Genomic DNA, 26,284 nt, shown 5'->3' with positions numbered 1-26,284 from the left:
GACACTATGAGTAAGAGCTAACAGTAAATATCCAACATATAAAGGTATTTTTTTTCAATTTTTTTTTTTATTGTGAAAATACCGTACAGAGGGGTTACAATTACATGGGCAAGATAATTTAAAGATCGTCTGCTGTGGAAGGCAAAGCATTGATCAAGATACATTTTATCCATAAACTGTTGTGTTGAATTGAAACTCTCTGTGCAACTACCTAAAGGTAATTTTAAAAATTTTTTAAAAAAATAAAGATCTTCTAGTAAAATACTTACATCATCTTCATAACGAATATGGATGCTGGAAATTTTCACTTGAAGATTTTTTATGATCTGAGTAACTAATTTTTCTGCGAAAGTGTCCTGTTTCTCCTCCTGATGCTCTACAATTGCAAATATTCCCTTTTTTAGGACTTGAATAAAACACATACCTATAAATACCTACATAACAAGATAACATATTGTCTTGTTAAAGAATTTATATATGTAAATATGTAAGTAGAACACTAATAGCCTGCTTTCCAAAAGTCTTTTATACCACAGATTTTCAAAGACAACTGAATGTCCAATCTTTTCAAAAGCTAGTTTGTTGTTCAGCAAAACTAAAATTTACTGGTATTGCATATTATAATCTGTATCTTTTAACTATTCTTAAATATATAAAGATTTAAGAACAATAAAGATTATTAAGTAAGAATTATAATAGACTTAAATTAGGAAAACTAGTAGCAGCAGCAAAGTAAGAATCTCCCTTGAAATTAGTAATGCCATTATAAGTTGTTTGTACTCAGATGTGATTATTTCAGTATGTATGAAATGAGAAATAGCATGTTCTCCTCTCCTTTTTAAACAAGGATTAAAAAATTCATTATTTGATTCATTTTAAGAAAACTTTAGTTACTGCCAGTTTTAATAGCGAACACATTTTTGGCAACTACTAGTTACCATCTCTTTTCCATTTTCTCTTTTCCTAAATGATAATAAAAGCTATTCTTTTTATATTTCTAGTCTTACCCTCCTTTTCAGTAATGTTTTATGTAGACAATATACAATTCAGTAAAACCAAACAAAATATATACGCCCTATGAGGAGAAAGAGCCCTATTTTAAGCTTTTAATTCTATCACTACATAATAAAATCCATTGCTCTTAAGAATTCAATACTACATTATTTCTTTCCCTGCTAATAGCCTCCCCTTGACTTCCTTATGCAGCTCAAGTCCTATGGTTCAGCAGTGCACCATTATCTTCATTGTGCTTCTCATGATTTCAGTTACCAAGAGTAAACCAGAGTACAGAAATACCAATCTCTACTTGACTTCCTCAAGACACAGATACTACCTTCACATAACTGTTTATATTGCTATAATTGCCTTTCTTTTATTATTATTCATCTCCTAGTGTTCCTAAATTAAAATTTGCCATAAAAAACATACTATACACAGGGTTGTGTACTATGCATGATTTCCCACACCCCCGAGAGTCATAAAACCTACCTCTACAGATAAGGGGAAACCTGCAAACATTAGTTCATCTAAAATTGCTTTGCTTTCTTTTTCCTCTATCCATAAGATCCCAACTCTGAAAAAAACCCAACTACTACTTTGTATAAAACCATCGTGCCGGGGCTGGGAAGGTGGCTCAGTGGTAGAGTGCTTGCCTTACATGCATGGGGCCCTGGGTTCGATTCCTCAGCAACACAGGTGCAGAAAAAGGCTGGAAGTGGCGCTGTGGCTCAAGTGGTAGTGTGCTAATCTTGAGCTGAAGAGCTGAGGGACAGCGCCCAGGCCCAGAGTTCAGGCACCATGGCAGACCAAAAAAACAAAAAACAAAACCATCATGCCTATGCCTACCTATGTCTTGCTAAGTTAAATACTAAAAAACTCCCACAGGACAGACTAAAATCAGTGTAGTCTTTATGATCTCCAGCTAATAGCAGCCTTACATTTCCCTGGCAACATGTTCATATTCTTTACAACTACCTTAAAATTCATGTACACTCTTGCCCAAAGTTTTAACAATACTTCCATATGCTAAAGAATTTTAACTTTGTTTCCAATTTTCAAAGAAAGGCTATGGGAAGATAAAAGCTCTGCTACTGCAACTCAATGAAATTAACTATTTCTAAGATGACCACTGATCCACATGTCAGAAACAAAGGCATTTCTTTTTTCTTTTATTTTGGTCGGTCGTGGGGCTTGAACTCTGGGGCACTATACCTCAGTTCTTCAGCTCAAGATGAGCACTCTACCACTTGAGCCACAGCACCACTTCTGGTTTTCTGTGTAGTTTATTGGAGTTAAGAGTCTCACAGCGTTTCCTGCAGGGGCTGGCTTTGAACCTCAATCTTCATATCTCAGCCTCCTGAGTAGCTAAGGATTACAGGCGGAAGCCATTGACACCGGGCTACAAAAGCATTTCTTAATCCTGGATTATCTTGTGTAACAACTCATTAATATCTGAACTATTAGGTGCTTCTTCTTACAGCACTTTTCGCCATGGAGCCATGAATTCAATGTCTACTACGTGCTCACTCTTATCTGGTTTTTTGGCCATTTCCTTCATGCAGGGTATAGAATTGTTGCTCTTCTCATCCTACAACATTACTGCTGCATGAAACCTCATCCACATTTTATAGCCTTAATTCTCATCCTAATGCTAATAATTTTCAAACGAATACTAATAAAGGAAAAAGTGAAATACTGAGATATGTTCAGTAAATCAGCAAGTAATTCAGTATGCTCAGAGCAAAAAAAACAGCAGATAAGTCAGTTATGAGGTTCAAAAATGAGACAGGATTCAAATCAAGAGTTTCTATACATCCTGTTGAATAGTTAATACATAATTCATAGGTAAAAATAAGAATATCAGTAATTTTTAAGTAATTTTAAGCATGACTAAAGATTTATATTTTATTTCTACATATAAACAAGGAGGAACTTATAGCTGATTGCATACATTTTTCTCTATCCCCCAAAAAGTCATTAAAGCAGAAAAAATAATGGGGCAAGTAAATCCCCCAGGCCAAAGAAGATAATAGAAATAACAAACAATAACATAGAAACAATAAAGCAGACAGCCTTAATTAGCTTAAAGAAGAAACTCAATCTTGTATGACTATAGAGGGAGATATTATTAGAACACAAGGTAAGATTAAAACAGAATCCTGAAAGATTCAGAAACTCTGACAGTTCACAAAACAATCAGAGAACATGCTTGATGAAGAAGAACGTAATACAAGAATTGGTTTAAACTCTGAAAAAAAAAGTGAGAGAAGGGATGGGTTAAGAGAGATGGTGACAATGTTGTCAGACGCTTTATACTCATACACTTCTTTTATTTTTTGTGGGTTGTTTTAATATAAATTAAAAAACTCTGAAAAAAAAACAACACAGTGAAACCTCTAGGATCCCTCTTTCTCCCAGCCAAAAAGCTAAGCAACTATTCATTTTTCAACCTAGTGAGAGTTCAAGGGTTTATTGTATACAAAATAGGTATAACCATCTATACAAAGAAGGAGAATAAGCCCCCACACCAAAACAGAAGTCATATAAAAGTCTATAAACAGTCACACACACACACACACACACTCTCTCTCTCTCACTATTGTTGAGCAAATAAAAAAGTTGTGCTATAAAATATATATGTAGAGTATACTATTTGGCTCAGTAGTCAATCTTCATAATCCACCATAAAAATAAACATATATACATAGTATAAATGCAATAAACCAACTAATAGTTTTAAGCAAAACTATTAGTACTACAGACTTTTTATGTTTTTAAATTATATTATTCAATTTTAAAATATATATGTATATAATCTTGATATATAAAAGATTAGAAAGCAATTTTTGAAAGAAAAAGGCCTATGCTATGGGACTTAGAAAATGGGATTAAGGATAGACATAAATGACTGCACAAGATATGAAAGAAATGTGACTAATAAAATAGAATTATACATGGTATTGCCAGAGACTGTGTTAAAACTCCATGCTTGTCAATAGGTAAAATATTTATTGAGGTTTATTATTCACTTTAAAAAAACCAATACATGGCTGGGAAGGTGGCTCAGTGATAGAGTGCTTGCCTCACATGCATGAGGCCCTGGGTTCAATTCCTCAGTATCACATAAGCAGAAAAAGACAGAAGTGGCGCTGTGGCTCAAATGGTAGAGTGCTCGCCTTGCGCTGAAGAGCTGAGCGACAGCAACCAGGCCCAGAGTTCAGGCCCCACGACTGACCAAAAAAAAAAAAAAAAAATACATGGCAGAGATCAACATACATATACTTTTTTTTTCCAGGGCCAGTTCTGGGGCTTGAACTCAAGGCCTTATGCTCTTACTTGGCTTTTCCACTCAACACTGGCATTCTACCACTTGAGCCACATCTATACTTCTTGTTTTTTAGTAGTTAATTGGAGATAATAGTCGCAAGATTTTTCTGCCCAGACTGGCTTTCAACCACAATCCTCAGATCGTAGCTTCCTAAGTAGTTAAGTTGCACTTACTTTTAAGTTGCTTCTTAGCTATTTAACGAAGAAAAGAGGAAGCAAATAAAAACTAATGAATTAGGTCAGGAAGATGACTGTTTTAAAATAAGAAGTGGTGAAGTCAGGCATAGTAAGACATGATTATAATTTCAATGCTTATAATTTCAACTAATTGGAAGGTAGAGGCAGAAGAACTGAAAATTTAAAGACAACACAAGAAGTAAGATTTATCTTAAAAAGCGAAATACAAATAAAAGGGCTAAGAGTGTGGCTCATGAGGTACATAACATTTCTAGAAAGCACAAGGCCAGAATTGAAAAAAAAATAAAAATATGAGACTATGATAAATAAACCAAAAAGAAAGCACCACTAGGGGGAGAAGTGAGTCAGAATATGAGGGTAGCTGGAGACTGAGGACAGATGGAAACACAATCAATTTCTGTAAGACACTTTTTGCAGTGATGAAAAAAGGTTCTAAGTGAGAGGATCATATGGTCTAGATTGAGAAGGAAAACATATATATAAAGTAAATCAAGCATAACTGTCTCAAAGAACTAAGTGTCTTCAAAAGGATAAAGAATTTATATAAAGAGAAATACAAAAGCAATGGCTAAAAAGATAACTTCTATTTGATAAACATAATTGCTATTGTTTAAAATTGCAAACCGAAAATGGACAGATGTGAGTACTGTGAGAAAGAATATTTCCTCAAAAGTGTTATACCCTGAGTTCAATCCCCAAGGCCAAGATGATAGATAATTTATAAATAAAATAGATAACAAAAACACTGCTGGCCATTGACTTCAATTTCCGTACACAGGAAAAAACACATGAGCCATGAAATCCCCATATAATAAGACTCTCTAGTGGTTTGTAAAATGATCTCAGAACCTCTAGAGAAAGGTACTATTCTGTTAGGATAAACTTTTAGGACTTTTAATCTTTCCTTATTTGCCATTGTTATTATTTGATTTACCTTGATCTATTACTTTTCGTTTTGCTTCTTCTATTCTTTTCAATTCCTGTTGTTTTGCATCAATATGTTGTTTTTCTTCTTTTAAAGGATCATATTTTATTCCTATAACAAGCATAAATAAGAATCTTAGTTACTTTTCATTTAAACCCTCATTCCACAAAATATCACTGAAAATAATCATAATATCAATCAAAATAATGACTAAATCATATAGGACACTGGTGGCTCACACTTATAATCATAGCTATTTAGGAGGCCGAGATCTGAGGATCACAGTTCAAAGCCAGCTAGAGCAGAAAACTTCATGACTCTTATCTCAAATTAGCTAAAAAGTCAGAAGTGGAGTTGTGCCTCTCATAGTAGAGGGCTTGCCTTCAATGAAAAAGCTAAGCAAGAGTGCAAGGCCATGACCCCACGCCCAGCACTGGCACCAAAAAAATAAAAGTAAAATAAATAGCAAGTACCAAATTTAAATATTAACGTATTTCACACTACTCCCAAAAATCATGCTGATGAAAAATAATTACCAAATATTGAGAGTTTTCATTTACAAAAGAGTAAATAATTGACTTACTAGAAAAAGGCACTATGAGTAAATAAATGTCTTCTAAAACAGCTTCAACTGGTTGAGTATAAAGGTTTTTCCATGGAATTATAAGTTTCAGATTACCTATATTAAAAATAAGGATGCAAACTATTAATCCAGCCTACATTTACCATCAATCTATTTTCTATGAATCACTGAAGAGTTTTAAGATGATCACTGGACAAATAGTACCCAAACAATGGAAATGGGACAACACAGTCTAACAAAATGAACTGTATTATCATTTGGAAACGTGCCTTTTTCTCATTTCTATACCAGATAATATGCTAAGTAATAAAAATACAATATAAATCAAAACCACTTATTTCCAAAGAACTTGGTATCTAGTAGAAGAAAACAATTCATAATACACCATACTATAATTATAGTAAATTATACAATACCATACTATCAAAGATTAATAGGTACTGTAAGAAATGTGTGCAAGCACCATTTTAAATCTCAAATTTATCTTGTGTTTAGTCTACTCTACTTTCCACTATTTTAGATTACAAGTTAAAACAGCCTTAGCATTTTAGGAATCATCAGAGAAGAAAAGAAAGTAGACAGGCCCTAAAAGAAAGTGTGTGTGTTTGTGTGTGCGCATGTGTGTGTGCGCGCGCTTATGCGTGTGCACCAATATAGACTCAGAAACATTATATAAATCCTACTATGCAAACTTCCTTAATAACAAAAATACTTCAAGTCCCAAATACACCCTCAATTTTCCATGCAATATAGTTTAAGAATCATAACAAACAAGTTTTTTGTTTTTGTTTTTTTGTCAGTCATGAGGCCTGAACTCTGGGTCTGGGCACTATCCCTCAGCTCTTCAGCTCAAGGCTAGTGCTCTACACCACTTGAGTCACAGTGCCACTTCCGGCTTTTTCTGCTTATGTGGTGCTGAGGAATCAAACCCAGGGTCTCATGCATGCAAGGCAAGCACTCTACCACTGAGCCACCTTCCCAGCCCCAGGAACAAGTTTTTATTAAACGTATTTAAACAATACATAGATTTCAGTTCAACCAGTAAACTATAAAAGCAGGTGATATAAGCTGTGTACTAGTGGCTTGTGCCTATAACCCTAGTTACTCAAAAGGCTGTAATGTGGATTGTAGTTCAAAGTCAGCCTGAGCAGAAAAGACTCCATCTCCAAAATAACCAGCAAAAAGCCAGACTGGAGGTAACAATCAAGTAGGCGAGCAAAAGCAAGTAAGCAAGCTGAAGAGCAAATGACTCAAACACTGTTCAAATACTGGTACCACCAAAAAAGAAAAGTGAGGAGAGATAAGAGGAGGAGAGATAAGAGGAGGAAAGGAAGGAAAGGAGAAAATTAGAGTGAGACAAAGAGACACACAGAGAGAAACAAACACAAAAATAAGGTTAAGAAAATAGACTTAGGAAACCTCGGAAAACTGGAACAAAAACAAGTTTTTCAAGGGGCCTCTGGGCACAGTGCCTGGCTGATCGCTACCCTTCTCTGTATGCTACATATCCTCTACGAGTCAAACTATAGCAAAGTAATTAGTCAGAAACCTAGAGAACTTCATGCTTCTGTTACATGCAATGACTTGGCTCTCAACTCAATTTTAAAACTTGATAACATGCCCTCCCTCCCTCATTTCTTAATTACACAGATACCAAGCACTAGACAAGGAATATATGAACCTGACAATATTTTAAGATCCACTTAAACAACAGCACATGACTACAAAAACTTCCATTAATTCTTAGAAACATTAGATACTAGCCAGATTATTTTTTGCACGTCCACCAAGAGAATATTCTACTAATAAATATGGTTTACCTATATGACCAACTTTAACTTTGAATGGTACATCCAGTTGACTCTACAAAGAAAAACAGAAATCAGTAAAATATGTAAAGAATACATAGCAAGTTCACAATATAAGCTGCTTGTTTCCTTCACCAAATCAATTGCAGGATTTTAAAATTACATTGCAACTTCTTTTTACCTCCAACAGCTATTTAAACTTACTAAAATGTAAGCTGGAAGCTGTAGCACAAATGTGTAATCTTAGTTACTTGGGAAGCTATGACAGAGGTCAATTATCACCTGAGTCTAGTGATGACGGAATTCACAAGACTCCCTTCTCAACCAATGACTGGGCATGCTGGCACATACCTGTCATTTCAGTGATGCAGGAAAGCACTGTTCAAGCCAGCCTACGCATAAAATGAGAACCTATCTAAAAATTAAACCAAAGCAAAAAGGAACTAGTGGGGTGGTTCAATTAAGTGGTAGAATGCTGGATTAGCAAGTAAAAGATCCCAGATTCAACCTATGGCTACAGAAGATTTAAAAAATTGTTTTATATGGACATATATACATTATATATGTACATATACACACATATAATACATAAACGTGTATGTATAATTACAATTATTTTCAACTTAAAGTTCATAAAGGTTTCTTTCATAACAACTGTTTTACTCGTCAGTACAGGGGTGTGCTACTTGCTAGCCCAGACATAAGCCCAGACCTTTATGCCTTCGTTATCTTTTCAACAGAGCCTCATATCTTCCCTTATCTGGCTTTGACAATTCTCCTAGTTATACTTCATGCATGGTTGAAATGACAAGTGTGAACTACCATGCTAAGCTTTCTATTGGTCAACATAAGGCCCAGTCTGGTCTTGAGCTACAATCGTCCTGGTATCAGTCTCTCAAGTGTCCAGCTTATATTATTTTCTTTTACAGGTGAGAAATTCCCCTTAGTTTCTGCAGTTAGAAACTAAAACTTTATTGAATAAAATTCATGATTTACAAAATAGTCATTTTAAAACTATTCCAGGTAGCCTTTACAATAAAGTGGTGCTAGGTAAAGTAGATTTCCAGTTACAAAATATGAAGTTGGACTTTTTCTAATGCTATGTATGCAAAGTAATCCAACATGGATCAAAAATCTAAACACAAGAGCTATAAGTATAAAACATAGGAGAATATAAGAAAAAATAATTCCTGACATTAAATTTAGTACTGATTTCACAGAAATGCAATGAAAGCATAGGTTAATTTTAAAAATAGGCTAACTGGATTACATAAAAAGTTTTTGTGCATAAAAGGACACTACCAAGAGATGGTTATTAGGACAACTTTTTGAATGGAGGTAACATTTGCTTATCATTTACATTATGCAAAAAAATCTGATTTAAAAATGACAAAAAAATATACAAATGGTAACAAGTATATGAAAAGACACTCAACATCACTAGTCATTAGGGAAATGTTAACAAAAATACTAAGATGCCATTTCATATTCATTAGGATGCTGAACCAAAGGGGGGAAAAATAACAGACTCTGAATGATCTGGGAAATAAAAACTGGAAACACCTTGTCTGTTATTGGAGGGAATCAAAAGGACATGATGGCCGTGAAAAAGCCTTGAAAAGCTACTTGTGAATTATATGATCCAACAATTTTCCTCAGTATATATATTCCCAAAGAGAAACAGAAGTGTAGAATCAACACATATACACAAATATTCATTGCAGTATTGTTCAAAAAATGAGAGGCAGGGGCTGGGAAGATGGCTCAGTGATAGCGTGCCTTGCATGCCTGAGGCCCTGGGTTCGATTCCTCAGCACCACATAAGAAAAAAGAAAAAAGCCAGAAGTGGCGCTGTGGCTCAAGTGGTAGAGCGCTAGCCTTGAGCTGAAGAGCTGAGGGACAGCGCCCAGGCCCAGAGTTCAGGACTGGATACCCAAAAAAAAAAAAAAAAAAAGAACTCTTAAAAAATAAAATAAAAATGAGAGGCAGGAAAAAAAACACACATTTACCAGTAGCTAAACATACAAACAAAATGGGGTATAAACACAGAATGGAGTATTATTCAGGGAATAATAAATGACGTTCTGATACATCATACAGTATAGATGGATCCTACAAAGCATTATGCTACACAAAACAATATAGACATAAATGGACAAATATGCCATGATACAATGTATATGAAATACAGAACAAGAACATTATGGCGCTAGAGAAAGATTTTCAGTGTGCAATGGAGAACAATGTCCATGATTAATGGGGAAAAGGAGGGAAAGCTATTATTTATGAGATTATTCTTTACAAAGAGACTCTCTTGGGGAGTGAAAAGTTATGAAAATAGATACTACAGTTATACAAGATGTGAATACATTTCATATCACTGAAGTAAAACATAGGAATAAACAAAAATATAAATATTTTAAAATGGGAAAAACACTCTTCAATTTTACTTTTATAAAATAACTATTTCTGAAAAATCACATTCTATAAAAGTAACTTCCAAAAATTTTCTCCAACTTGAGTAATCCATGGTGACAAGAGGAATCAACAAACACATAATAGTAATACATAATAGTAGTATATGTACTAGTATCACAAAACCTACCAAGGCATTCTCTTTAATTTCAAGATTCTTGAGGGCTACAGCTCCTAAAAAAGATTATAAAGAAAAATAAACTTTAAGCATTAAACAATTTTCCAACTGAGAAAGCACTTATCATTCCTAAATAATCACAAAAATGTACATAAGAGAAAATATGATAAACCTATTTTTATTTTTTGTGTGCTAATCCTGGGGCTTGAACTCAAGACCTGGACACTGTCCCTGAGCTTTTTTGCCACTTGAGTCACAGCTTCACTTGTAGCTTTTTTGGTGGTTAACTGGAGATGAAGAGTCTCACAGACTTTCTTGCCTGAGCTGCTTTGAACTATGATCTCCACATATCAGCTTCCTGAGTAACAAGAATTAGAAGTATGAGCCACCAATGCCAGGCTCAACACATCTATTTTAACAGGCCAACCTGCACTCTTCTTCATAGTCTGATTGTGTGCATGATCAAAACTACATCTTTAGAGAGTTTTTTATCTCTGTACAGTATATTAATGAACACATGTTAAATCAGAATTTAAAAATATATTATTCAAGCAAAGTATTATGGTACAAGATCAATAAACAGTAAATTGCATTTAAATACCTATATGTGAAAAAGAAATTATAAAAATGTAAAATTAATAAGCAATGATAACACAAAAAACTTTGCACATTCAAATGGATAAAGAAAACAAAAAAAAGTTAACAGGACAAAATGTCCAGTATGTGCAGGACAATTATAAAAACTATACCATGCAACGAAGATGAATATGTAAGGGAAAAAAAGAGAGGGAGGCAACACACACAAGCACATACAGACACATAGATACACACACATACACAAAATAATACTGGATAAGAAATTTCCAGAATTAATTATACATACAGGAATCCAGAAGAGTGGCACTTAACTGTAGTCCTAGCTACTCTGGAGGTGATGATTGGGAAAACTACAATGAAAGGCTGGACTCAGGTAAAAAGAAATCCTATCTGCAAAATAACTAAGGAAAAAAAGAGCTGGGGGGATAGCTTAAGTGGCAGAATGCCTAACTAGAAACCCCAACACCACCAAAAAATTAAATGACACAGACACTATATTTTCAGGAAGCTCAGAGAATACCATATATGATAAACGCCTCCCACCAAAAAAAAAATCCTTATCTAGGCATATGCATAATCATGAGAACACTTAAGAACTATCTAAAAGTCCCATTAACCAAAGAAATGTTTAAAAAGAGACAGAAAAACAAGACAATTTTTGCTCATCCATGTACTATCCTCTCTCTTCAACAGGATGACACAGGATAAAAATCCACCCAAACTCTGTTTCTTTCCTTAAGATGGAAGAAGACTGAACTTTTTTTCAGACGGCCTGTCTGGGAATTGCTTAAAGGACTGCTTTCTGTCTCACACGACTTAGAGATTCAGTCTGCAAATAGTGGCAAAATTTGGATAGCAGACTAAAGGACAACAAAATAGTGGCAGCACTTTAGAAGTACACAGAACTGATAGGTGTAATGGCTCATGTCTATAATCCTAGCTGTTTGGAAAGCAGAGTGTGACGATTGGGAGGGGAGATCACAGTTCCAGGCCAACTAAGGCGAAAATTAGCAAGACCTCTATCTCAAAAGAGAAAGCTGGGTATGGTGGTAAATATCTGTCATCCTAGCTGTGGCAGAAAGTGGAAACAGGAAAACTGTGGTTCAGGGTGGCATAAGCAAAAAGCAAGCTCCTACTCAAAAAAAAAAAAAAAAAGGGCAGAGCCTCAAATGGTAAAATCACTAGTCTGAATTCCTAGCAAGTACACGGCCATAGTCTGAACTCCAGTCTCACCTATAAAGAAGAAATAACTTATTTTAATGATGTCCAAGAACTGAAGGAAAGCAAAGACAGAGAACTAAATAAAATCAGGGATGGTACATATTAACAAAGTGAGAATATCCACAGATAGAAATTATGAAAAGGAAAAGAAGCAAACTAATTCTAGACCTGTCAAGTGCTATAATTAAATTTTTAAAACTCACCAGAGACAACTAGTAAGTTTAACAGTGATAAAAAAAAAATAAGAAAAAGATAAAATGAAGGAGAGTAAATAGGATCTAAAGGGCATAAGGGACATCATCAAATGGATTGTTTTATGTATCATAATTGAAGTCTCAGGAGAGGTTAAGGGCCTTAGAGCTAATCTGAGGAAACAAAAAACAAAAATCTACACTTTTTTTTTTTGGGGGGGGGGTTGGTTGCGGGGCTTGAACTCTAGACCTGGACACTGTCCCTCAGCTCTTCAGCTCAAGGCTAGTGCTCTACCACTTGAACCACAGCACCACTTTCTGGCTTTTTCTGCTTATGTGGTGCTGAGGAATCGAACCCATGGCCTCATGCATGCAAGGCAAGCACTCTACCACTGAGCCACCTTCCCAGCCCCAAAATCTTCACAAATTTAAGGGAAGACAGAGATATACAAATTGAAGAATCTTAAGCTGGGCACCGGTGGCTCATGCCTGTAATCCTAGCTACTGAGGAGGCTGAGATCTGAGGATCACGGTTCAAAGCCAGCCCAGGTAGAAAAGTCCGTGAGACTCTTATTTCCAATAAACCACTAGAAAACCAGAAGTGGTGCTGTGGCTCAAGCAGTAGAATGCTCACCTTGAGCTGAAAAGCGCAGGGATAGCACCCACGCCCAGAGTTCAAGCCCCATGACCGACAACAACAACAACAAAAAAAAAAACTGAAGAAGCTTGACAAACTCCGAATAGAATAAACGGAACCACACAGAGAAACATGATTAACTAAAATGTCAAAGGCAATAAGAGGATCTTGAAAATACTTGTTATATACATGGATGGTCAATAGCACATTTATGATTTCTCAGCAGAAACCTTTTTTTAAAAAGTTTACTCAAGATTATAAACTCTTCTTCAAAAACAAAGGAGAAATTAGTATAGATATTCCCAGAAAAAGCTGACTATCTACACATAGGAGAGTGAAAATAAACCCTGATCTTTCAATCTGTATGAAAATCAACTCCAAAGGGATCAAATATCTTATTGTAAAATCCAAAACTTTAAAACCGCTACAGGAAAACATATAGAACATTCTGGAAAATACAAATATAGATAATTTGTATTGAATAGAAACCTAACTGCCCAGAAAGAGCAAAAACTGACACATGGGACTGCATCAAAATGAATTTTCTACACAGAAAAAAAAAAAAAGAATCCAAGATAAAATCCACAGAACGGGAGAAAAATCTTCATCATTATTCACCAAATGAAAGACTAATTACTCATAATACACTGAGAGCTCAAAAAATTAAACAGCAAAATAACCCAATGAATAATGGAGAAACAAACGAACAGGCAGTTTTCAAAAGAATTACAATAGCTAATAGATATATGAAGAAACCAGTTGCATCCTTCCTTATTCAGAACATGGAAATCAAAACTACATTAAGATTCTATCTGACCCTAATCAAAACAAACAAACACCAGCAAGAATGGAGTGAAAAAGGAACCCCATAAGCCACTAGCAGAAATGTAAACTAGCACAACTACAATAGAAATCAGTATGAAAAATGGAAAGTATCTACTTATGAACCTGCTGTATCACTCTTGGGCATATGTCTGAAGCAGTATAAATTCATATAAAAGAGGGATGCCAGCTGGGCGTCAATGGCTTATGACTGCAATCCTAACTACTCAAAAAACTGAGGTCTGAAGACTGAGGCTGGAAGCCGGCACAGGCAGAAAAGTTCCTAAGACTATCTCCGATTTACTAGCAAAATAGTCTGGAGGCATAGAACAGGTGATAGAGTGTAAGTCAAGCAAGTAAGCAAGAAAGGTCAAGAGAAAGGGGGAATGAGGATTGAATATGGTCAAAGTATTTAACATGCATTTATGAAAAAAGAACAACAAAACTTGTTGAAATTATTCAAAAGGGAGAGCGATAGAGAGAGGGAGTTTGATTGGGGTACATTATATGCATGTATAGAAATGTCACAATGAAACCTCCTTATGATTAGCACAACTTTATACCACTTTGTTTATACATTCATCTATCATTAGGCATATGGGTCTGATCCCCAGTACCAAAAAAGATCAAAAGAAAAAAAAAGAGTTGGAGGCCCTGAGTCCAAGCTCTAGTACAGGTAAAGAAATAGTTACCTGATTACCCATTCTCACTGTAGCTCTGTTCACAACAGTCAAATTGTGGAATCAGCCAATATGCCCAATAAACCAATGAAGAAAATGTGGTACATATATACTATGGAATAGTACTCAGCCATTTTTTAAAAAAAAGTAAAATTATGTCACTTGCAGGAAAATGGATGCAACTGGAGATCATCATGTGGAGTGATATAAGCTAAGCTCAAAACACCAAGTATCTTAGACATATACTAATTATTGCAAATGAGGAAAATAATGGGACCTACATTTCAAGTCTAGGATAATCTTATCAGATAAGCAAAAAAAGCTTAAAAGCTATGTACATGTGACCATATAAGATAATGCTAAGCAAAATGAAACCCAAGATATGGACACAAAAGGTTTTTCTTTGTTTTAATGTACTATGATTTTTTTTTTTGCTTCTTTTGTATGTTCTTACTCTTATGGTATATCCCTGTTGTCACTGTATTTGATTTCAGTACCTTGCATCTTGTATATATACATTTATCTAATTTGGGGAGGGGAAGGAGAATAAAAAAATACTGAAACAAGGACACAAGATGACCCATTGCGACAATGAGACTCACAAGACACTATGTTGGAAATGAATGTTACAACTTTGGGGAGGGGAGAGAGGGAAGGGATAGTGGGAGAAAATCAAAGGAGGGGGTAAAAATGCTTGACAAGGAATGTGCTCATTACCTTACTCATGTAACTGTAACCCTTCTGAACAGCATCTTTACAATAAAATAAAATTTTAAAAAACACCAAGTATCTTATTTTCACTCACTTGTGGAAGCTACTTAAAAGACACACACACACACACACACATTGATACACATACACCACACAAACACTTTTTTTTTCCAGAACTGGATCTTGAACTCAAGGCCTCACGCTCTCAAGCTTTCTGGCTGATGGCTGGCACTGTACCACTTAAGCCATACCTCTTCTTCCAGCTTTTTGCTGGCTATTTGAAGCTAGGAGTGTCTCAGATTTATCTGTCCAGAGTTAGTTCCAACCACTGATTCTCAGATATGTCTCCTGAGTAACTAGGAATAGAGGCTTCTAATCTAACAGTAGTAGGAGTATAGAATTACAAATGCCCAACTCACATATATACTTATATATAGAACATGATTTGAACAACAGAGCTATAGGGGAGACAGGGAAAGAGAATGGCTTAGTCTAATACAAGCAAATGTAAAATAACAAAATAAAACCACTTTAATACACACTAAAAACATGAGGAAATAAATGACAGAAAAGTAAAACAGGCTCCACTGGGAGGCAGTTACAGACAGGAGTCAACAGGGAAAGGTCAAGAGAAAGGGTGAATGAGGATTGAACATGGTCAAAGTATTTAACATGCATTTATGAAAAGAGAACAACAAAACTTGTTGAAATTATTCAAAAGGGAGAGCGATGGAGGGAGGGAGTTTGATTGGGGTACATTATATGCATGTATGGAAATGTCACAATGAAACGCCCTTGTACAATTAGCACAACTTTATACCACTTTGTTTATACATTCATCTGTCTTTGTTTATACATTCATCTGTCATTAGGCATATGGGTCTGATCCCCAGTACCAAAAAAGACAAAAAAAAAAGCAGTTACAAAAAAATCCAACAAAATGGAAAATTTATATTCTTTGGATTAAAAAGCTCAAAGTAATACCTGGAACTTAAATCTACTACAGAAAAATTCCTGGAAGTTATTAGGCACAGGTGATAGGAACCTAAATCTCCAGAGCATGGAAGCAATGACAGCAAGAATTGACAAATAAGACTACTAAAATAAGGAGTTTCTGTAAGACAGAAAGAAACAATCATCAGAACCAAGAGATCGTCCAGGAAAGAGGAGAAAATTTTCATCATGTATTCAACAGATAAAGGATAATATCCAGAATAACTAATTATTCTGGATTAATAATAATTCATATCCAGCTAAAGGACAAATAATCCAATTAATAAATGGTAAGCAAAATGAACAAGAAGAAATACAAGAGGAAATAAAATGTCTAATAGATACATGAACAAATGTTCAACATTGTAGCCATAAAAAACAAAAAAATCAAAATCACACTAAGATTCCCTTTCACCTTAGAATGGCCAGGCATAAAAAAAATCAACAAACAACAACAGCAAAACACTAGCAAGGATGTGAGAGGATAAAAGGAATCCTCATACATTGTAGGTGGAAATGTAAACTAGCACAACCACTATAGCCATCAATATGGTGAGTTCTCAAAAGACTAAAAATAGACCTTTATGCCCTGCTATACTATTATATGGCATATATCAAAAGGCAAGGAAAGCAGTATATCAGAAAGACACCTACTCTCTATGTTTAGTTCTATGCTATTCATAATAGTCAAAGGACAAAAAACAAAAGATTAATGGATTACAATGTATATGTGTGTATGTGTACATGAATATATATATATGTGTGTGTGTGTGTGTATGTTTCTATACATATATACATAACTTTATATAAACATGTAATACATACATTATATATAATGTAATATTATACAGTCATAAAAAATGCAAACAGGAAAATTGATGTAATTAGAGAACACCATATGGAGCAAGACACGCCACACTCAAACAAAATATGGTATGTTTTTAACTTATATGTGGAAACTAGAGCTAAAAGATATACATATTCATGAATAAGTACATATGTGTATATAGCCATATATATAACTATATAATTTTATATATATGGATAAATATAGAACATGGAACCTAAGAGATTAAGGATGAGAAGAGAGAAGGGGAAAAGATGGAGAGTGAATAAGTTTGTAATAATTGCAAGTATACATGAAAAGAGATGAAGAACCTTAATCAAAGTTGTTGATCAGTAGGGGGTGAAGGAGCAGGGAGAGAATCTGTCGGGGAATGGATGGGCTAACAGGATATAGGAAGTCAAATACAATGAATATAGAGTGTCGGTATATATTAAAATAGAACATCTGGGCACTGGTGGCTCATGCCTGTAATCCTAGCTATTCAGAAGCCTGATATCTGAGGAGGGGGAAGAACAACTGTGGCCCATTGTACAACAAATATGATTACCTAGATGAAACTGATAAAATTCCTAGAAACACATAGCCTCTCCAGATTAAGGAATATATAATAAAGTAGTTTATGTAAAGAGTCCTACAACTATCAAGGAGACTAAATCTGGAATCAAAAACTTCTAAGGAGTTTACTAACACTGAAAAATAAGAGTATCAATTCTCTACAAATTCTTCAAAAAGTGAAGGAAACACTTTCAAAATGAAGCCACATTACTCCAACATCAAAGCCAAATACACCACAAGAAATGGAAAGTACGTAACAATACCTTTGACAAATACTGATGTAAACTCAAAAAGTAATTAACAAAACTCAGTAGCATACGAAATATACATATATACATACATGTATATATGTATACCATGACCCAATAGGACTTATTTCCAGAATTTAAAAATGAGTCAATATATGCAAATCAGTGTAGTATACTACTTTAAAGGTAACAGATACAGCCTCAAGGTAAAAGTAAGTTTCATCTCTATCTCACTCAACACAGAAACCTATGACTAAGTGGGAAGAGGAGTGTTTTCCATACACCAAGCAATTTTCCAGCAAGCACCAATTGTGTATCTGGATTCAACTGTGAAACTGTATCTAGACTGAGAAATTCCCTTCAGACCATTATTTCAATGCCTACCACAAGACAACTGGCTTTTAATCCAGCTTCCTTCAACCTTCCCTTCTTTTGGTTAATAATGTGCTGCTATGGCTACAAAGCTTAGGGAAGCACTTACTGACTTATCAAGAAGACAGGGCAAGATCTGGAGGCAGTCACAAGGAGCTCCTAAGCCCTCTGAGGTAAGCCACCTCCACCGATTTCACATGTGCAGCATGTGAATTTTGTAAGTTTGACACACAACCCGCATCATAGCTCCTTAAAGAGCTTTTATAGAATTTGATCTCTGAGCCTACCTTTTCCTTGGAGGCTGGTGAGACTAAAAGTTCCAATCTAGGAAATCTTCTAATCTCTTGGTCTTTCTGAAGAATGCCCCTACCGAGGCTAAGGACTTTGCTCTAAGTCACCTTGTGAGTATAAAGTTACAGGTTATGAAAGGGCTCATTATAAAAAACAAAAACCATTCCGATCACAGGTAGCTCTGTCATAGAAACTGGAACAGACATCCAACATCCCTCCCCACACATTCACAATTATACCAAGGATATAAATCATTAATCCAGTTACACCAATAATCACTTAAATGTGATTGGTGAGACTATATCAACTAAATGAATAGTAAAGTGAAATACAGCCTAAAAATCCAAGTCTTAAATATAGATTATGTATAATAAACTCTTTATATAAAACTTTTTTCAAAGGGAGAGTGAATGATGGGTATGTCATTTGTTAACACAAGTCAAGACAAGAGTAGCTATGTTAATTTCAGGGACAGTAGACATGAAGGCAAAGAGGTCATCTCTCTATAACACATCATTCCTTAATATGTACCTGACAAGTCAAAATAAATGAAGCAATACTAAAAGAACCTCAAGCAGAGATAAATAAATACATTATTATAGTTAAAAACTTCAACATCCATTACCAGTTATATATAGATAGATGTCACAGGTAGAAATTCAGTAAGAGCACAAATGAACTGAACAATATTACCAATCAACTGGATCTGTCAGCAGTATGTTTCATCAAACGGAAGAATATACATTCTTCTAAAGCACATACAAAATATTCTTAAGACTATGCTCAGTTCTGTAACACTTACACTAACGAATTTAGAAGTTAGGCTCAGACCACAATGGAATTAAACTAGAAATAGATATAATGGGAACAAAGCTGGGGGAAAAAAAATCACAAACATTCCAGAAACATAGTTCTAAATAATATTAGATGAAAAATGTCAGAAAATTTAAACTATTTTGTATCAAATAAAAATGGAACTTTGAAAACCTTTATCAATTCCCCCACACACCAAAAATTCTTTGCGCAATTGTGAGGTATAGCAAAAGCAGAGCTTACAAGGAAACTTATAGCACGAAGACATACATTAGACACATGGTCTAAAACCAATAATACCAAAGCTTTCAACTTAGAAATCTAAAAAAAATTAAATTAAAAGGAAGAAATGGATACATAATAAAAATTAAAGTAGAAACTGATGAAATTACATATAGAAATTAAGAGAAAAGTCAATGAAATCAAAAGCTAGCTCTTGGAAAACACCAATAAAACTGGTAACTTTCCAAGCAAGTCAACAAAGTATAAAAAAAGACAAATTACTACAATGAGAAATGAAAGAAACATCTCTTCTGATCACATGCACTACAAAAGTATGACAAACATTCCCAAAACTTAAGAGGTAAACTGTACCAAAGTTGACAGAGAAAAATAGTTTGAATGTATATCTATTCAATAAAATAACCAATAATTAAACAACTCAAAAATCTTCTAAAACCACAAGCACTATGCCCAGATGGATTCACGGATATTCTAACAAACAAGGAAAAATGATATCAGTTCTTTATTACTTCTTCCAGAAACAAAAGCAGAGGGAATACTTCCTAACTCACCACCATTATCCTACTACCAAAACCCAAACAACAGTACCTAAATTACAAGAGAAACTAGAAACCAATACCTCTGATCAATAAATGCATGTATCTTTAACAACTTATTTGTAAATTAAGTCTTAAAAGGTATAAAAAAACTATCATGATGAAGTGGACTTTATCCCACATTTAAATCTGGTCCGACATTTGAAAACCAGTTCATGTAATCAATAGACTAAAAAAAATTCTATAATCATACCAATAAAAAGACACAACTGCCTGGATTTTTACAAGAAACTCACCTTACAAGCAAAAACAGACTGAAAGTGAATGGCCGAAAATGAGATCCCAAGTAAATGGAATTAGGAAGAAAGCAGGATTAGCTTATACTTCTATCAAAAAGGAAAGGAAAACTTAACCAAAAAGAGCAAGGAGAGACAAAGAAAGGTCACTATATATTGATGAAGAAAACAATTCTACTTCTGACTTTTTTGGTGGTTAATTGGAGGTAAGCATCTCACATTTTCCCTTCTGGGTGGAACACAACTGTGATCCCAGCTACTCTGGATGCTAAGATTTGAAGGATCCCCAATTGAGGCCAGATTGGAAAGAAAATCAATGAAACCCCATCTCAGCCAACAAGCTAGGCTTTGGAAAATACATCTGTGATCTCAGCTAGGTAGAACAGGAGTCTGACACTGTCCAATGCAAAACCATAAGAGCCTATCTGAAAAATAACTAAAGCAAAATGGATATGGCTCACATGGTAGAACGCCTCTGCAAGACCCTGAATTCAAACCCAGAACTGGGGGGGGGGGGGGGGGGGAGGGGAGGGGCGTCCCTACTTGAATTTGAATCTTTAGGAGAAATTTAAAAATCTGTATTCATTACAGATTTATACTAATTCTGACACAGACTGACTCTTGAAGGAAATATGTGGAAGGTTAGATTGTTTCTCGAGACTTTAAAGTGAATCTAGGAAATATTACCATTTCCTAATGAGATGGTTATATAGGAAGGGTGAAGAAATGTAAATTGAAGTGTGTAAAAAGTAAACTTTACTAATATCAAAATTCCCAAGAAACAGTACTAGGATGGAGCCCAATTCTTTTTTGCCTGCCACAAAACAGATTATTTCCAACATGTAATCCTTCACTGTATTTGGCACTGTATTATAATACTCATTCGTTACATTATAACTAAACAGATTTGGGGTAACTATTTTCATATAAAATGTTTCTCAAGGAAAATGAGTTCTGGTTTACAATGAACCATTTCAGAAAGTTTGGGAGTAACACACAGTAAGTGTTGCCTGACTTTAATTGATGCTATTAATATGTTAACAGTGAAGTTAGCTGGATTACACAGAAGCCTAGCAAAAGCATGTATTTATAACTAATAATGGGTCCTTCTGATATGAAACCATAAAAAGTAAGTACATTATCTTACAATATTTTTACAGTTATCTAGTTGCTATTGTCAAATGGTGCTGAATGAGTGAATGCACCCCAATGCAACCAAATGAACCTCACCTTCAACTCCCATCACACACCTTATGCAAAATGAATTGGAAGGTTAAGAGCAAAACTATAAAACTTGGAAAAGAAAACACAGAACATCTTTTTTTTTGGAGTGTTAAGGAAGTTAGGCAATGATTTTGCAAATACCAAAAGAGAAGTGTTTTGATAAACTGACTTTATCAAAAGTAAAAATGTACAAAAGACAGACCTGGCAAACTGGAAGACAATATTTTTTAATCCCTTACCTAACAAAGGACTTCCATAATACAAAGAACTGTCACCAGTGATGGAAAAATACTTTAAGAATTTGGCAGTTCTTCAAAAAGTCAAGCAGTGTTAGCATATGACCAAACAATTCCATTCTTAGCACATACCAGATAGAAATTAAAATTTTCCATAAAGGAACGTGCACATACATATTCATTAATAGCATACCTATAATATCTGATAAGTGGATGAATCTCCACCGACTGTTAAGTAGATGAACAAATATGGTGCAGACATACAATAGAATACTATTCAATCCACCTTCCAACATGGAAAACCCTGAAAAATGTAATCTTAAGGAAACAGAAACAAAACCTGTATATTGCATAATTACACTTAAACATGAAAATCCCTGAAAATATCTTATGGAAAAAGAAACAAAAAGTTGTACATTGCATGATTCCATTTAAATTAAGTATGCACAATCAGTAAATCCATAAATACAACGTAGAGCAATGGCTGTCGGAGGCAGAGTGGGCCAGGAGTAGGGGAGAATAGGAAGTAACTACTAACGAGAATGAGGTTTAATTTGGGGGTATCTAGATGAGTGGAATTAGTAATCATTGTTGCATGGTCTTATTGCTATATTAAAAGGCATTAAATTGTACATTCTTAAAATACAACATGTATTTTTAAAGTTTTATGATATGTGAACTATGTCTTAAGACAAAAGCAAATCAATACAATTTAAAATATGGGAAAGATTTAAGATGTCGCTAGCAGAAATATACAAATAACAAAGAATATGGAAAGATAACACCAGCCAAGCACGACGGAGGTCAGAGGATCGCAGTTTGAAGCCAACCCAGGAAAAAATCTTCAAGACTCTATCTCCAATTATCAGAAAAATGTCAAGCTGGAGGCATGACTCAGGTGTAAGAAGCTCCAACAGCACCAACCCTGAGCAAACAATCCAAGCCAGAGAGTAAGGCCCTGAGTTCATGCCCCAGTACAGACACAAAAAAGGGAGGAAAAAAAAGATACTCAACACCTTTAATCACTACAGAAATGCTATTAAAGACAAATACCATTACACATTAGAATATAAAAAAAATTGATGACTATACCAAGTGCTCCTGAGGGTTCAGCATAAACTAAATGCTGACACAATACATACTGACCAAAATGAAAAATTGTCCCTTAAAGAGCAGTTTCAGTTTCGTGGTGCATTACTCTGCTTAAACCGTAATGAAATACCTGAGGCCGGGTATCTTCTTTACAAGAAGGAGGTATATTCAGCTCACAGTTTTGAAGCTGAAAGTCCAAAGAGCACAAGGCGGCTTTAGAAACACACACACTCCACCTCCTAGTGGCTGGCACCGCAAGGGCAGAAGTTTATGCAAGAGGGAGAGCTCACCCTGGGATACAGGGAGCCAGGAACCATCACTCCTAGCACCTACTCTATGAGACCCAGCACCTTCCCTTAGAACCTTTGGAGAACATATTCACCCATAGCCAAACCACAGCCTGACCTTTCTCATAAAGCACTCACCGAATAACCCAAATCCAATGCCTATTTACTCGAGAAACAATTTATGTTCACACTGTAAGCCATAAACAAATACTACAACAACTTTATTTATAGCTGCCAAAAATAAAACAACTCTTAACTGTCAGACACATTTACAGTACATCCAGAAAATTAAACATTGAAGGACAGGAATGAAATACTGATGCTCTCTTTCAACATGGTTGGTTCTCAAAAGCATCTTAAAAAGTCACGCCCAAAGGCTACAAACAATATTGGTGTATGTGCATGCATGTGCCAGTACTGGGGCTTGAACTAAGGGCCTGGGTACTGTCCTTTAGGTTTTTCACTCAAGGCTGGCTACCACATAAACCACAGCTCCTCTTCTGGGTTTGGGCTGGTTAACTGGAGATAACAATCTCACAAACTTTTCCACCTGGGCTGGGTTCAAACTGAAATCCTATTTCAACCCTCTGAATAAGATTACAGGTGTGACTCACTGATACTCAGCAACGTAACTTCATTTATATGACACTCTGAAAAGGCAAAACTGACAGTGATGAAAACATCTGTGGCTGCCAGGTGAGGTGGGCCAACTACAAAGTAGCAGCAGTGGGAATCTGGATGGAATTTTCTCTATCATTATCATGGGCGTGGATGTTCTCTTTCAGTATTTCTCAAGGCAGCTATTTGAACACCCCAAGAGTGAAATTTTCAAGTTTTGGATAATTCTGTTGTTAAATCATAATCTACACAAACTTCTAGCTTAAATGTAGGAGCAACATTTTACTAAACTACAAAGCACAGCTCAAGTAGAAAGCTTCTTTTTGAAATATACGTACACAAGTATATATATATATATATATACATGCATACATGTATGCATACATAGATACACACACACATAGGTAAACATTCTCACTGTGCAACTGAGACAGGGCATAGACGGTACAATTTGCAAACTTCTAGTAGTAGCCAAAGGCTATGTTAGTATTAGGGTCCTAGCTCAGTCCACTAGATCATGGGGGCTAGATAACGATGGCAGGTTAAAGAGGTGTTTTTTTTTTTAATCAACCTGAATTACTCGTTCATCTTAGTGGTAAACAAAAATACTTTTGAAGGCTGAGAAGTGTTCAAGGGAAGAGTGCATGGGAGGGGCGGGGGGAGAGGGGGCGAGAGTCCTGATACAGTATTAACAGCAACATCACTACCGTGCCTGGGGCACTGGCTTTTCAAAGGACTCTCGCTGCTAGCAGATGCGGCCAATAAAAAAGGTGTAAAACAGCACAGATGGGAGCACTAAAAATAAGGTTCTAAATTAGGGACGGCGCCACGGGAGAGGATCGCCGAGAAAGCCTCCCTCCCTCGGCCGGCTGCCTGCTTTCCTCCTCGGCTGCTCGGTGGGAACGGCTGACCCCAGGCCCAGAGAGATCCCCGAAGCCTCACCCTCCCACCCGACCCGCGGCGGCGCCGGGGCCCGGCGGTGACCTGCGAGCTCGCGAGCCGCCGGGACGGGCGTGTGAGTGTGATCCGCCGGGCCCCCGGCACACCCGCCAGGCCGAGTCCACGGCCCGCGCGGGCGGCGGGCGGCCCCGCGCCGCCGTCACAAACCTGGGCGCGAGAGGCCGGGACCCCGCCGCGGAGGCGCCACGGGGCGCGGGTCCCCACCCGCCCCCCCCCGGCTCGGGAACGGGCCCGGCGTCCGCGTTACCCCGCTCCCCCCGAAGACGGCCGGCACGCCGGCCCCCGAGCCCCGGCCCCCGGCCCCCGAGCCCCGGCCCCCGGTCCCCGAGCCCCGGCCCCCGGTCCTCGGCCCCCGGCCCCCCAGCCTCGGCCCCCGGCTCCCGAGCCCCGAGCCCCGGCCCCCGGTCCCCGAGCCTCGGCCCCCGAGCCCCCCAGCCTCGGCCCCCCAGCCTCGGCCCCCGGTCCCCGAGCCCCGGCTCCCGAACCCCGGCCCCCGAGCCCCGGCCCCCCAGCCTCGGCCCCCGAGCCTCGGCCCCCGGCCCCCGAGCCCCGGCCCCCGGCGCCGCCGGCTCGGCGGAACCCGGGCGGCTGAGGGAGGCCGCCCCAGCGGGCCGAGCCCCCCTCCGCGGGGCCGGGGCGACGCCCGCAGGCCGGGGCTCGGGGGCCGAGGCTGGGGGGCCGGGGGCCGAGGCTCGGGGACCGGGGGCCGGGGCTCGGGGGCCGGGCCGCGGTACCTTTCCAGATGCCCAGGGACAGCTGGGACGTGTCCAGGTCCACCACGTAGTCCCCCAGGAAGCGGTTCAGCACGTCCACGACCACCGACTCGAAGACCATTTTCCTCGGCCGCAGGGAAGACAGCGGCCGCCGCCGGCGCTCCCTCTTCTCCGAGCGCCTCTCCCTCGAGGCCGCTCGGTTCACCGGCTCCGAGGCGGCTCCCGCCGCGGCGCCAGTGCCGGCTGGACTCGCCGCCTTAGCACGAGCCCAGGGAGGGCGGAGGCGGCTGCGCACACTACGCATGCGCACCCCGTGGGCGGCGTGGGGAGGCGGGACCAGGGCCGGACCTGGTCTCGCCTCCCGGAAAAGGAGAAAAGAGCGGCTGCGAGGCCGCCAATCAGGCGCGTGGCCCTCCCCGAAGATTTCCCCCCCGCCCCTTCCCCCGTCCCCCAGAGCCTCTCCCCCTCGGCTCCGCCTCCTCGCCGTCACCTAGCAACGAAACACGTGTCACGAACTGCCGGAAGTGTCAGGCCCCGCCCCCACGTGCGAGCCTGACGGTCCGGCCAACCACACGCGAGCTCCAGGCGGCGGGGGGCGTGGCGCTAACCGACCTCGGGAGACGCCCCGCCCCGCCGGCGCCGGTGACAGCCGCCGAGTTCCAGGCGGT

The 26,284-nt window shown here is 37.8% G+C and overlaps 1 protein-coding gene across 2 annotated transcripts in view; it reads right to left on the bottom strand.

Moving 5' to 3' along the window:
* Positions 1–25,890, bottom strand: part of Vps13a (vacuolar protein sorting 13 homolog A) — a 167,531-nt gene extending 141,641 nt beyond the window's left edge. The window contains exons 1-6 of one of the 2 annotated variants that reach the window (XM_042665600.1): positions 25,638–25,890; positions 10,446–10,489; positions 7,853–7,895; positions 6,033–6,128; positions 5,459–5,560; positions 270–376 (exon numbers count right to left, since the gene is read on the bottom strand). In XM_042665600.1, the coding sequence (XP_042521534.1) occupies positions 270–376; positions 5,459–5,560; positions 6,033–6,128; positions 7,853–7,895; positions 10,446–10,489; positions 25,638–25,737 (492 nt within the window). In that variant the 5' untranslated portion in view covers positions 25,738–25,890. The remainder of the gene's footprint in view (positions 1–269; positions 377–5,458; positions 5,561–6,032; positions 6,129–7,852; positions 7,896–10,445; positions 10,490–25,637) is intronic. The other variant, XM_042665599.1, reaches the window with a different exon arrangement.
* Between the last annotated feature and the right edge of the window lie 394 nt (positions 25,891–26,284).

Source organism: Dipodomys spectabilis, unplaced genomic scaffold (assembly GCF_019054845.1).
Source record: "Dipodomys spectabilis isolate Male_0828 unplaced genomic scaffold, ASM1905484v1 ptg000335l, whole genome shotgun sequence".
Lineage (NCBI taxonomy): Eukaryota > Metazoa > Chordata > Mammalia > Rodentia > Heteromyidae > Dipodomys > Dipodomys spectabilis.
Note: the sequence above shows the minus strand (reverse complement) of the source record. Positions and strands in the feature narration are given on the sequence as shown.